Source organism: Mangifera indica, chromosome 2, assembly GCF_011075055.1.
Source record: "Mangifera indica cultivar Alphonso chromosome 2, CATAS_Mindica_2.1, whole genome shotgun sequence".
NCBI lineage: Eukaryota > Viridiplantae > Streptophyta > Magnoliopsida > Sapindales > Anacardiaceae > Mangifera > Mangifera indica.
Window position 1 is genome coordinate 1,388,584 of NC_058138.1, and position 13,113 is coordinate 1,401,696.

The 13,113-nt window shown below is 34.3% G+C and overlaps 2 protein-coding genes across 3 annotated transcripts; one reads left to right on the forward strand and one right to left on the reverse strand.

The window, feature by feature from the left end:
* The first annotated feature begins 546 nt into the window (after positions 1–546).
* On the forward strand, positions 547–1,536 carry LOC123200503. Its single transcript, XM_044615691.1, has one exon. It carries the CDS (start codon positions 547–549, stop codon positions 1,534–1,536), a length of 990 nt encoding a protein of 329 aa, XP_044471626.1.
* A 5,802-nt stretch (positions 1,537–7,338) lies between these two features.
* LOC123204273 lies at positions 7,339–10,902 on the reverse strand. Of its 2 annotated transcripts, none has more exons than XM_044620890.1 (4): positions 10,645–10,902; positions 9,491–10,052; positions 9,053–9,268; positions 7,339–8,961 (listed from the first exon to the last, which is right to left on the reverse strand). In XM_044620890.1, the coding sequence occupies exons 1-4, from the start codon at positions 10,756–10,758 to the stop codon at positions 7,583–7,585; spliced, it is 2,271 nt and encodes a 756-aa protein (XP_044476825.1). In that variant the 5' UTR covers positions 10,759–10,902; the 3' UTR covers positions 7,339–7,582. The 2 variants fall into 2 exon arrangements, with proteins under 2 accessions (XP_044476825.1, XP_044476816.1); XM_044620881.1 differs by having other exon boundaries at positions 9,053–9,310; positions 10,645–10,901.
* Positions 10,903–13,113: the final 2,211 nt, after the last annotated feature.

The window sequence follows — 13,113 nt, forward strand, 5'->3', positions numbered from 1 at the left end:
TACCAGTCTAGCCTTTAAATCTTTCATGTTAGTTACATAGCTTTTACATATAATGCATGGCACAAGTTTTGGCCCAGTCAAAGTGAATCTCCAGAAATGACATAAAAATAAAAAAGGGCCCATAGAAAAATAGATATTGAAGATTAATAACACCAGTAAAATCACCTTGGAGATCATATAATTCTTGAGAAATTTCATGTTTCTGACGTCCTGTTACAGTTCGAGACGCCATGGCATATAAAATAATAAATAAAGTTCAGAATCAATTCAATAATATAATATTTCCAACTGCTACATCCTACATGTATGTATTCATGGGGAGCAACTATATGAATTAAAAACCTCTAGCTTTTTCATGCAACCACGTTCATTTGTATATCTTATCGGCAGGGATGATCACGATGGTTTCTTCTCAAATCGTGCAGCAATGTATTCTATATTTACTTGTATATTAAATTCAGTTCATGTTATCTATAAAAGGCCTGGTTCTTTCCTTAGCAATTCACCAACACATCTTCTCTTTCTTTGTTGTAAAATTTTCAAGTCATGGCTCTCACTCGCATCTTCTTTACAGCCTCTTTGCTTCTTTTCCCGTTGCTTATCGTTGCCTCTGCTGGTGATTACGGTTATAGCACCAACCCTGGGAGTGACAAACCAAAGTCTCAAGGTCACGATTCTCAATCGTATGTTGAGAAGTCGAAATCTGAGATAACGGGTTACAGTTCCAAGGTAGAAGATAATGGTTACGACTTCAAACAACACGTTGAGAAGTTTAAGTCTGAGGATAAGGGTTATGATTCTAAGCCAGAAGGTAATGGTTATGGTTCCAAACCATATTCTGAGGAGTCAAAGCCAGAGGATAAAGGTTATGATTCCAAGCCAGAAGCTAACGGCTATGACTCTAAACTGTACGTTGAGAAATCAAAACATGAGGAAAAAGGTTACGATTCCAAGCCAAATGTTAATGGTTATGGATCCAAACCATATGTTGAGAAGTCAAAATCTGAGGAAAAGGATTACGATTCAAAGCCAGAAGCTAATAGTTATGGTTCCAAGCTATATGTTGAGAAGTCAAAACATGAGGAAAATGGTTATGCTTCTAAGTCAGAAGGAAATGGTTATGGTTATAAAGTGTACGTTGAGAAATCGAAAGATTCAAAAAAGGGATACGATTCCAAGCCAGAAGGTAACAGTTATGGCTCTAATTTGTACGTTGAGATCTCAAAACACGAGGAAAAAGGTTACAATTCGAAGCAAATCGTTAATGGTTATGCCACCAAACCATATGTTGAGAAATCAAAGTTTGAGGAAAAAGGTTACGATTCAAAGGCAAAAGACAATAGTTATGGTTTCAAGGAATATGCTGAGAAGTCAAAGCATGAGGAAAAGGGTTACGATTCTAAGCCAGAAGGTAATGGTTATGGATCCAAATCTAAGGATAATGAATATGTTTCCAAGTCAGAAGGAAATGGTTATGGTTCAAAACCAAAACGTTTTGACTTTGGTCGTAAATCAGCACCACCAACTGGTTACTAAATTGATTCATTCTTCACAAATGTTCTATGTCCTATTCTTTGTTTTATTTTGCTTTCAGTTTTCTAATGTCTCCAAATTCTTGTTGTTCAATGTGTTCTTTGATTTGTGGTAAGAGGAAAATGATCAGTTGTTTGTAATGAAAGTGCCATTGTGTCATTATGCATTCCTCAACAACTCATGAGATGAGAATTCAATTAAGCTTCTTGATGTTTGAAGGTTAAATTTTAATTTCTTAATTAAAGTCTCAAATTTCCTTGACTTGTTTTGAAGACAATTTTCTTCTTCTTTTTTATTGATAATCCTTACTAAACGAATTAGAGAGTGTGAGGAAAAAATACCGCAAACAATCACACTAAGTAAAGAGCAAGCACATGCTATTTATTTGGGTTTACCCAAGATAAGGATATGTCCAACCAAGTCAATATTGTTTAAACATCTTCTCACTTTTCTCATTATAATAAAACACTTCCTCTTCTAAAGATTTGTTTGAAAGATTGACAACCAAATCTAGAGTTGGCATTCCTATTAATGTGTTGTGTTCCTATTGTATCTTTTTGTATTACTTGTAGGAAGACAATTAACCTAAACACAGCCTAATTAAAATTTTGTTGAAAACACTTAACTCGAACATGACCGTATTATGAAAGGGTTGATACTACAAGAATCATTTAACCTATTTTAGAAATAAGTTATGTTATAACACAACCAATTCAACTTGTTTAATGAGTTTTACCTGTTTTGACTAGGGCTGGATTCGAGCCGAGCTAGCTCGAGCTCGGGCTCGGCTCGGCTCGGTTCGAGCCCGAAACGAGCCGGGTTCTATTTGGTTCGATCGAGCTCGAGTTGGCTCGGCTTGGCAGGGCATATTTTTTAAAAAATTTTTAAAAATTTTTTTATACAAAACGACATCGTTTTGATCCATATATATACACAAAACGATGTCGTTTTGATATGAAAAACGAGCCGAACCGAGCCAAAAACAAATCGAATTCGAGCCGAGCCGAGTTCAGCTCGAGTCGAGCTCTAGCCGAACTCGAGCCACCCCTAAATAAAGCGAGCCCTAGTTTTGACATATTTTACATATTTTCTATTTATAAATAACTTGAATTGACCTCATTAGACCGGTTTTGACACAAAAAAAAAAATACGATACTTATATACAAATCATGTTCAAGTTATAAAGGTCAATCAAAACACAACCCATTTTACAAATGAGTTGACCCAATTATGATCAATTTGTTATTGATGTAAAAAATACTAAACTTGAAGTTGCTTTTTACATATCGTATCAAATTGATGAATCTTGTCACAAATTGCCAATCTAGTATTTAAATCTTCATGTTAGTTATGTAGCTTTTACATGCACATAATGATACTTATATACAAATTGTGTTCAAGTTATGAAGGTCAACACAAACACAACCCATTTCATAAACGAGTTAACCCAAACATGATCAATTTGTTAATGAAGTAAAAAATACTAAACTCAGGCCTGTTTTTTAACATATTGTATCACATTGACAAATCTTGTCACAAATTGCCAATCTATTGTTTAAATCTTTCATGTTAGTTATGTAGCTTTTACATGCATATCATGCGTGACACAAGTGTTGGCCCAGTCAAGGTGAATCTCCGGAAATGATATATAAAATAAAAGATTTCCATATAAAAATAGATATTGAGGATATATAAAACCAGTAAAATCACCATGGATAATATCCTTGATGAGAGGAAAAAAAAAAAAAAACTTCCAAATCGTTCTGAAGCCAATGATTCACGACACCACAACATAAAAAATAATAAAGAAACTTTAGAATCAATTCAATAGTATGAGATTTCCAACAGCCACATATATAATATGTGTTCATGGAGGGCAACTATATGAATTAAAAACCTCAAGCTTATTCATGCAGCCACGTTCACTTATCTTATTGGCAGGCTTGATCATGATAGTTTCTTCTCCAATCGTGCAGCAGTGTATTGTATTGTTACATGTATATATTAAATTATCAGTTCATGTTATCAATAAAAGGCCATATTGGTTCTTCCTTTAGCAATTCACCAATACATCTTCTCTTTCTTTGTTGTCATATTTTCTGAGTCATGGCTCTCACTCGTATCTTCTTCACAACCTCTTTGCTTCTCGTTTCATTGCTTATCCTTGTCTCTGCTGGTGATTATGGCTATAGCACTAACCCTGAGGGTGATGATTCTCAATCATCCGCTTACAAATCATGCGTTGAGAAGTCAAAACCTGAGCAAAACGGTTACGATTATAAGGTAGAAGGTAAAGGTTATGACTTCAAACAACAAGTTCAAAAGTTTAAGCCTGAGGAGAAGGGTTATGGTTCAAAGCCAGAAGGTAATGGTTATGGTTCCAAACCATATACTGAGAAGTCAAAGTCTGAGGATAAGGGTTATGAAACCAAGCCAGAAAGTAATAAATACGGATCTAATGGTAATGGCTACGGTCGTAAGGTGGATTTTGAAAGATCAAAATCGGCAGAATATCACAATGAAGCCTCAAAGCCAAATTACGGTAAGGGTTATAACTCTAAGCCAACAAATACTGATTTCGGTCGTAAATCAGCTCCAACTGCTTGCTGAATTTATCAATTATTTGCAAATGTTTTATGTTGTATGTTTTGATATTTTGATCATTTTTTATGTCTCAAAATTCTTGTTGTTCATTGTTTTGGTTTGTGGTAACGGAAAGATTACCTTTGTGTGTGTAATGGAGATGTCATTGCTCCATTTTGTATACAACAACTTATGAGATGAGGCTCATACATACCTTCTTGGTATTTGAATATTAAATTCTCCTTTTGTTGAAAAGTTTCAAAACCTAAAAAATTTCCTGATCTTGTGATGTATTTTAAGATTTCTTGTCATCAACTAAGGTATGCAGTTCAAAGTATTACATAAAATAGATTACAATATGGGCAATAAAATTAGATAATTAATTTTAACATCCACCATGTTGAAAGATAAATAAAAATAAAAATATTATATGACACAATGCCCTATAGTCGAAAACCTACCTCCATGATATATTTTGATACGTCTTTAGAATGACTTGAATTTAGATAAAAGTAGGCGACTTCTATCAAGGTTGAGTATCAAAAAGTTGCTGAATACAACTCCTGGCTTGTGTTTAATAGTCTATATGTGCTTTTATATTGGTCCTTCGTAGTCTGTTCATATTATTACTGAACTAAATAGAATCCCGATTTGATAGGAAATAAACAATTGTTTTTTATTTCTAATCCGTCTAAATAATCATTTTAAGCTGAAAAAAAGCCTAAAAATGGTTTTCTCTCTCTATCAGTTTCAACATGAATTTCAAAAAAATTCAACACTAAATCAAGGTGGAGATCACACACTGCACTGATACCAAATGTTAGACAAAACCAAATGTTCAATCTTTTTACATAATCTGAATTGCACATAACAAAATCAGAACAAAAAATATGCAGAATATAAGACTAACTTCCAGTCATTTCTTAGTATTGAATTTGTAGCTGAATGATAGTTTTTTCTCCTTTAAATGCAAGAACTTAAACGCAAGTAATTCGAATTACACTAAAAAAGAAAAAAAAAAGGTATATGCAATTTAAAAATTTGTTCACCCAAGGATCTTATTCTGAAGTCTTAGTATATATCCTTAAATCAAAGATGTAATTGAAATATAAAAATTGGGGAAGTTACGAACTGCTCATTTCATTAACTTCATAGCACTACATTAACTGTTTAGAGTAATTACATGAAATAGAGAAATGTAGGGTTAATAGTTCGTTTTATGGGTTGTATCTTTTCATATTACAGTCAGAAGACACTCAAAATGAACATGACTTGAATAACATTCAACCCAAACATGGTATGGATTAGAATTATATCAAAAATATCTAACCTAAACACGACCAATTTTACGCATGGATTGACATGACATAACTCGTTAACACCATGTGTTCAACATGTTTAACATATTATTCTCGTTACACACGTTATCATATGTTGACAAGTCAAAATCTGAGCAAAAGGGTTACGATTCCAAGGTAAAAGCAAATGGTTTTAACTTCAAACAACATGTTGAGAAGTTTAAGCCCGACGAGAAGGGATATGGTGCTAAGCCAGAAGGCAAAGGTTATGGTTCCAACCCATATGTTGAGAAGCCAAAACCTGGGGATAAGAGTTAACGATTCTAAGCTAGAAGGCAACGGTTATGGTTTGAAGCCCGAAGGCGGTAACAACTATAGTGATAAGCCAAATGGTAATGGTTACGATCGTAAGGTGGATTTTGAAAGATCAAAATGGGTAGAATATCATAGTGAATACTCAAAGCCAAATTACAGTAAGGATTATAACTCTAAGCCATCAAGTATTGATTTTGGTCGTAAGTCAGCCCCATCAGGTTACTGAATTTATTAATTCTTTGCAAATGTTTTATGTTGTATGTTTTGATATTTTGTTCTTTTTCTTTTTCATTTCTCAGAATTCTTCTTGTTCATTGTATTACTTGATGTGATAATAGAAAGATTCTCATTGTGTTAAGAAGATGTCACTGCGCCACTTTGTATTCAACAACTCATGAGATGAGATTCATATATGCCTTCTTGGTATTTGAATGTCAATTTTTTTTTTTGAAAAATTTCCAATTTATGAAATTTTCTTGTTCATGTTATGTGTTCTGTTGAGAACGATTACCGAGTTTTAATACCACGATGGGGTGAGATCCTTTCCCAAAGACTTGGATAGTAATCTTAGGCTGCTCACCCCGAAAGTTAGCTCAAAGGATAAAAGTTTTTCCTCACACTTGTAAACTTTGCCTTTAGCCCCTTTCAATTTTCGATGTGAGACAACATAAAACAACACAGTGAAATGATTTCTATTAAGATTAGGCCAAAAGACTTGTTCCCACTTATGGTTGAGTAATTTGAAACTCACAGTTTTCAACTTTTAAAAACCTAAAGTTTTGTCTATGAGCAAAATTTTATTAAAATTCTCTATTAAAATTTAAGATAAAATCATCATTTAACAAAAAATTTTAAAAAACTAAAGTTTTATTATATTTTCTCTCCTCAATTTGAAAATCTAATAATTTACCCTTCAATCTAAAATTTGAAAAATAACAATTTTTTCTTTAGGATTTTGAAACTATCGTTAAAAATAATAAACCTGGATTTTCAAATTGAGAGAGGAAAATATATAATAAAACTTAGGTTTTTAAATTTTTTTTTGTTAAATGAAGGTTTTACGGATTTTGTGAAATTTTGTTTATGAATGAGACTTTGGAGCCATTTGGTTCCATGAATTTAAAAATTACTTACTTATATTACCTTATTTGTCAGTAATGATGTGACAGGTAATATAAGTGGTACTCTGATTACCATCTTCATCCTATATATTAAAATATTATTAAGATAATTTTGATTTTATTATAGTTATATTATTATTTATTAATTTTTTGAGAAAAAATAAATTTATTTTTAATTAATATAACAAATAATATAAAAAATAATTATATTTAAGGGCATTTAAGTAAAATAATTTACTAATATTTTTTTATTATCTTTAATCAAACACAATAATTATTTATACCTACCAAGTTTTATCAAATATAAAATCATTTATACCCGATAATCTTTTAAGTAATTTATCGTAATCTTCGTATTTTGATAATAAAACATTACTCAAACTAAATGCCCCCTTTTAAGTTTTTTAAAGTTGAAGGGTTAACCTTGGGTGGGAAAAAGTTGTATCAATGCAAGTGAGAGAGACTAAAGATGATTGAACTCATCAACATTGCCAAAAAGAATCAAATATTCATCTAAGCAAAGATGAACTTTTCTTTGAAACCAAATTCTCAGTATCAGCAACAGTTTTCAGTAGCCAACATTATTGCAAAAGAACATAAAAACCATAATTAACTTGCAAAAAAGGCAAAAAGAACGGAGGCAAACCCAGGTTTAAAACCCCCTCTGTGATCATTGGATCATTAAAAAGTGAAAGCACAACCAAAAAGTGGTCAGCACACTCAGTTTTATATTCAGTGTTCCTTGTTTGGGTCAGCAGGAGCCATAACATTCTCTGGCAGAGCCTGCAAAGCCGGTCTTGTCTTGGCAACATTTTGTCCATCATTGTTCCTATTCTTGTTGGTTATTATGAGCTTTTCTCTCAGCATCTTGTTTAGCTCCCTTAGACTTTTCTTTTGCAATGATTTCACCAAGCTGTCCTCATCAGTTGTGCTCTTGTCCTTCTTTGCTTTATCCTTCTTAGACTCCAACTGGAACCCAATGCTGTCAATGTTCTCCTTATTGCATGCAGGCAAAGTTAGTTCCTGAGCTGTGGCATGTCTCTTGTTGGAAGACCGCATTGGTGTCAACCGAGTTGGTCGTGGAAACTGGCCTGAAATTGAATCAGCTCCAAATGGAGTCTGGTCCCCAGAGATTGAATCAATTTGCTTCACAGATTTTGGTGTCTTGTTCTCATAAGAAACTTCTGCTTCTTTGGTCCCTTCTGCATCAAATCTTTCCTCGATGTCATCAGAAGTGGGTACTTCTGCTCCAATCAAATTAACATCAACTGATCCTTCTACAGAAGATATGGGAGCTTCGACTTCAGTCAATTGAACATCAACAAGTTCATCATCTGAACTAGATTCATTGTCAGTCTCATCATTTGTATAATCAGAACTGTAGGTTTCCACGTTATTCTCTGAAACCAACTCGTCATCTGTCTCAGCATTTGGATTATCAGAATTGTAGGTTGCATTGTCTGACTCAAACTCATTGTCTGTCTCAACATCTGGACCATTAGAACTGTCGGTTGCCACAACATTATCGAGATCCAGATGAACACTCTCATTTTCAAAACATTCAAATGGAACCTGCATGTTCAAAACACATTCAACTGGAATCTGCATGTTGGTTGCCATAACATTGTCTGTCTCAACATTTGGACCATCAGACTTGTAGGTTGCCACCACATTGTCCAGATGAACACTCTCTTTTTCAACACATTCAACTGCAAACTGCTTGTTCAATGGAGAAGCAACGGAATTCGTAACACATTGATTGGTATCAGCCTCTGACCTCTTTCCAGAGTCTACAAAATGGTCTTCCTGAACAGCATCTTCCACCACCTGAGCAGAAATTTTATCAGATTCCTCAACAGCAAGGGGCCCTTCAGGTTCCATCATCTGCTTCTTCATTGGAGAAGCAATGGAATTGGTAACAGATTGATTGGTATCAGCCTCTGAATTCTTGCCAGAGTTTACAAACTGGTCTTCAGGAACAACATCTTCTACCACCTGAGAAGAGATTTTATCAGATTTCTCATCAGCAAGGGGCTCTTCAGGTTCCATCACCTTAATAGATGTATTATCAGCTTCAGATAAGGACTCAGTTTCTGGAATATCAACTGGTTCTGCAAAGCAATAATATGCTTTCAGAGAACTTACGTAAATAGTACATTAAAAACAGCACAAAATAAAACTTTAGTACTGCATATCACATACCAATTTCATTTGAATTTTCAACTGGAAGCTTATCTGATGCATCAGAAGTCTCATCATGGTTGTCATCCTCTGCAACTAAAACTGAAACATTATCCATATTGACAGAATTCTGAGTGCCCAAATTGCAATCTTCCTCTCCACTCTCATTGCTCTTGTCCTCCTCACATCCTTCTTCCGATCCCCTTTCATTCTCCAATGACTTGAGAAAAATTACACCTGAAGAAAATTCTGAATCATTGTTCGCTTCCAAACTCACTTCTGCATCACACAAAATTTAAAATGATCAAAATCTCTTGACAATTTTAGCACAGCATAACAGACTTAAAAATTTCACTTAACCAAACTACAATAGACTAACACAAATTATGGCCTCAATTAAGCAACAAAAAATTAATTTCAAACACAATAACATTCTATTTACTGTTCTAGAACACTTACCAGAGACATCCTTCTCTCCAGTTTCATCCATGACATCCATCTTAACAGGCTCTTCCATCACTTCATCCTTCAAACTCAAATCGGCTAAGGTCTTCTCCAGGAGTCTCACAGACCGCCTTGTGCTATACACGCGCTGTATTGATTCCTCCAACTTTCTTCTAGTTGAACCCATTTGAGTGGCCTTCCTCCTACCAGCCTGCATCATAGGGGTCTCAGTCTCAACCACACAACTCATTTCTCTTCCCACATTGTCCTTCACTTGAGAGCCCGTTTTCTTGCTAGCTGAAGCAGCTGGTGCCTTTCTCCGGCTTGCTGCATTGTCCTTCACTACAGGAGTCTCACCCACATTCAGATTCTGGTTTTCTTGGTCAAAATCTTTCTCTAACGTCTTCCTTGTTGCACGGCGAGTTCTGGTCATTGGTTGCACGGTTTCAGGATCCTCCTTGATGGGTTTTCTTCTGGTTGAGGTTCTGTTAGCAGTCCTTGGAATCGTTGCTGATTCAGTCTGGGTGGTTTTCTCTGGTGAATGGGATTGGTTCATGAACTCATCCAGTCCTTCAACCTGAAGAGACATTGAAATGCAAGAATGTCAATTTAATTGATGAAAATGAAAATCAAGACTTCTGTTTAATTCATGAGAGAAAAGTTACAGCCAAAACAGCTTCTTTACAGAAGCACTTCAGTAAGAAAATGTTTCTTCAGCATCAAAAAGAACTTTATACAAACAGCTTATTGGCAATCAATCAGAACCTTAAAGAAAATTTGTGAACAATCAGATATCTCACCCAATAATTTCAATATTTCAAGATTAAAATAAACTTAAATCTGAACTTTTTAATTGCCACAAAATCAGACACTAATAATTCAACAGGATTTAATTTCCAAATTACGAAGACAAAAAAAAAAATTCACTATCATCCCCGAATTTTCTTCCAGTTTTCTTAACAGTTTCTTCTCAAATAAACACAAGATCATATTTCAACAATTCAAGATTAAAATAACCTTTAATATGAACTTTTTGATTGCCACCGAATCAGGAATTACTAACCAGGGTTTCATTTCAAGATTACCACCGACTCAAAATTAAAACCCAGCATTTCATTTTCAGAACAGAAGCAAGAAACGGGCATTGACAGATTGAATGAAAAGCTTACGAATTCAAGAGCAGAGAGAGCATCAGCCATGGCGCCGTTGGCGATGTTGGCAGGGATCTTGTTCTTCTTGCAAAGAGTCTGGAGCTCTTTCCTTGTAAGGGTGTGGAAATCCATTGATGAATTTTGAAAACAAAAACTCAAAAAGGGTTTTGAAAAAAAGGATCGTTTTTGGTTTAGCACTGCCTCTGGTTGTTTGTTGCGGAGACTGTGAAGAAGCTTGGGGTTTATATACAGCTTGGTTGCAGAAAAACCTAGAAAAATATGACCGTTGGAGCGCGATTTCAAATTTGAAAAGTGGATCCCATTCTTTCCTTATTTATTCAAATTAATATCCGGATTTTTATGGTAATTTTTGGTTAATTATTTATTTTTTACTTTTATTTTAATGATAATAGTATCAATAAGTTTCTAGCACTCAAAACTTGAAAGTTGAATATTCAAATTGACTTGAACTCAATTCTTTTTTTATTCTAGCATTACCACCTCAAATAGAATTCAACCTTGTAGGATATAGTAAAATAAATAACGATGGATTTGAATCGAATCAAATCAAATTTAAGGTTAGTGTAAGTTTGGATCAATGCTATAATACTTAATTTAAGTTTGAATTTAAACTCGTTCGATATGATGTATAGTATTTGTAATACCTAAATGTATGTCTCGAAGGCCAAATAGTCTTTATATGTGAGTTTATTGAATATATACATGAGTTAATGTGAATTGAAAATCAAAATGTGAGTCTTTATGTGTGTCATTGTCACGTTAACTAGATAAAAAGATTTTGTGTAAAATTTAAATTGCGTGACATACGATTGTGTATGGGGGGATACATGCTCGTGTGTGACGTTATGCGAATCCAGTTTATATAAAACACATTTGCTATGTTTTAGAGATATGATTTCTCAACCCTAGACGCACGAAATTTTCAAAAAAGAGAGACAAGAGAGAGTTTGATATTTTGGCTTCTATGCAACAATTTCAACTATCACTTTCTAATGACGTTGTGAGATGAAGTCTAGAGAGAAGGGAACCTACTTGTGCACTGCATCTCCTATGGATTAGAGGTAAGTTAGGATCTTGTTACTTTTCCTTAGCGTGTGATAAAGTGTTGAATCAAGAATGTCTTTGATTTTGTGATGTTTATGTTCATTAATCTGGGAATATTGATGTATGATTCTATTATGCTATATTGAATAAGCATGGTTGAGATGATGAGATATAGATGGCTATGTATATATATATTTGTCACCATGATGGTGGATCTGTTCTTAATGAGAATTATATGTGTTATGTGTGTTTGAATCATGAGAAATGCAGTAAAGTGTGAAAAGATCATAAGGAAGGTCCGTGTGTGTATTGAATTGCTTATGAACTTGATGAATTGAGCTTGATTTGAGTAAGTGGATCAATTTATGAGTTTCAAACATTTGATGGTATGTTGATCGACTTGTGTTCATGATATAGTCATTCTTTCTTGTGAAAGTATTGAGTAGATAGCATGTGAACATTTGAAATCAGAGAAGGGATCGAAATTAGGTCTTCTTGATTTGTTGTATGTATTCCTTACACAGTTGTGTGGTATGGGACACACACCCACATACACGAACTCCTGATTTTGGGTCAAGATCCCTGATGCTCCAATGAACGTTAGATGTCATTGACTAATTAGCGGTCAACTAGAACATATGGATTTCTCATGCATAGCTTTAACACAACTGTGTGTGGAGGAGAAATGATCGAAATACCACTACAAAGTGATGTGGTTGAGATGAGTTTTAGAAAGAAAAGTAAAGTAAATATCTAAAAAGGCACACATTCATGTTAATAAGAGCACACACCCGTGGGCGTAGAGAAAAATACATGGGAAGAGGCCACAGAGAGATTAGTTGTGTATGAGAAAACAAAAGGGCATACCCCTGTGTATCAAGAAACACACACCCATATGTGTAGAACAAAATAAAGAGAAAAGAAAGGGAATCAAGCTAAAAGTCTAAAGGTTGTCCCAAGAGTTAGTAAAGAGATTTCGATACATAAGAGTACATGCCTAAGAGTTAAGCCCTAGTATGGCAGTAGACATATTTTTAAGTGGAAATGAGAGCAAGTCAAGTTGAGTTAAGGTTCGAGATACATGTATGCTAGACATCATAAGATTGTTATAAGAGGGCACCATAAGTACTTATTCCCTACACCACTTGCAGTAAGACATGTTCACAGTAGGATAACATACCCATAGTAGGGTACTTATTCACAGTAAAACCCAATTGAGATATAGCTTGGTATAATAGAGTGGAGAGATAACTCACATGGTCAATGTATCAAATCACTAAATTTGATCTAGACTAATCGACTAGTATACAAATCAATTCAACTTTCAAATACAAATGCTTCCATCAAGTTAAGTAAAGTGAGACCATGTCAGATAGTAATTTGAGGAATGGTCCCATAGTGATTGAACAAGACATAGTTTGA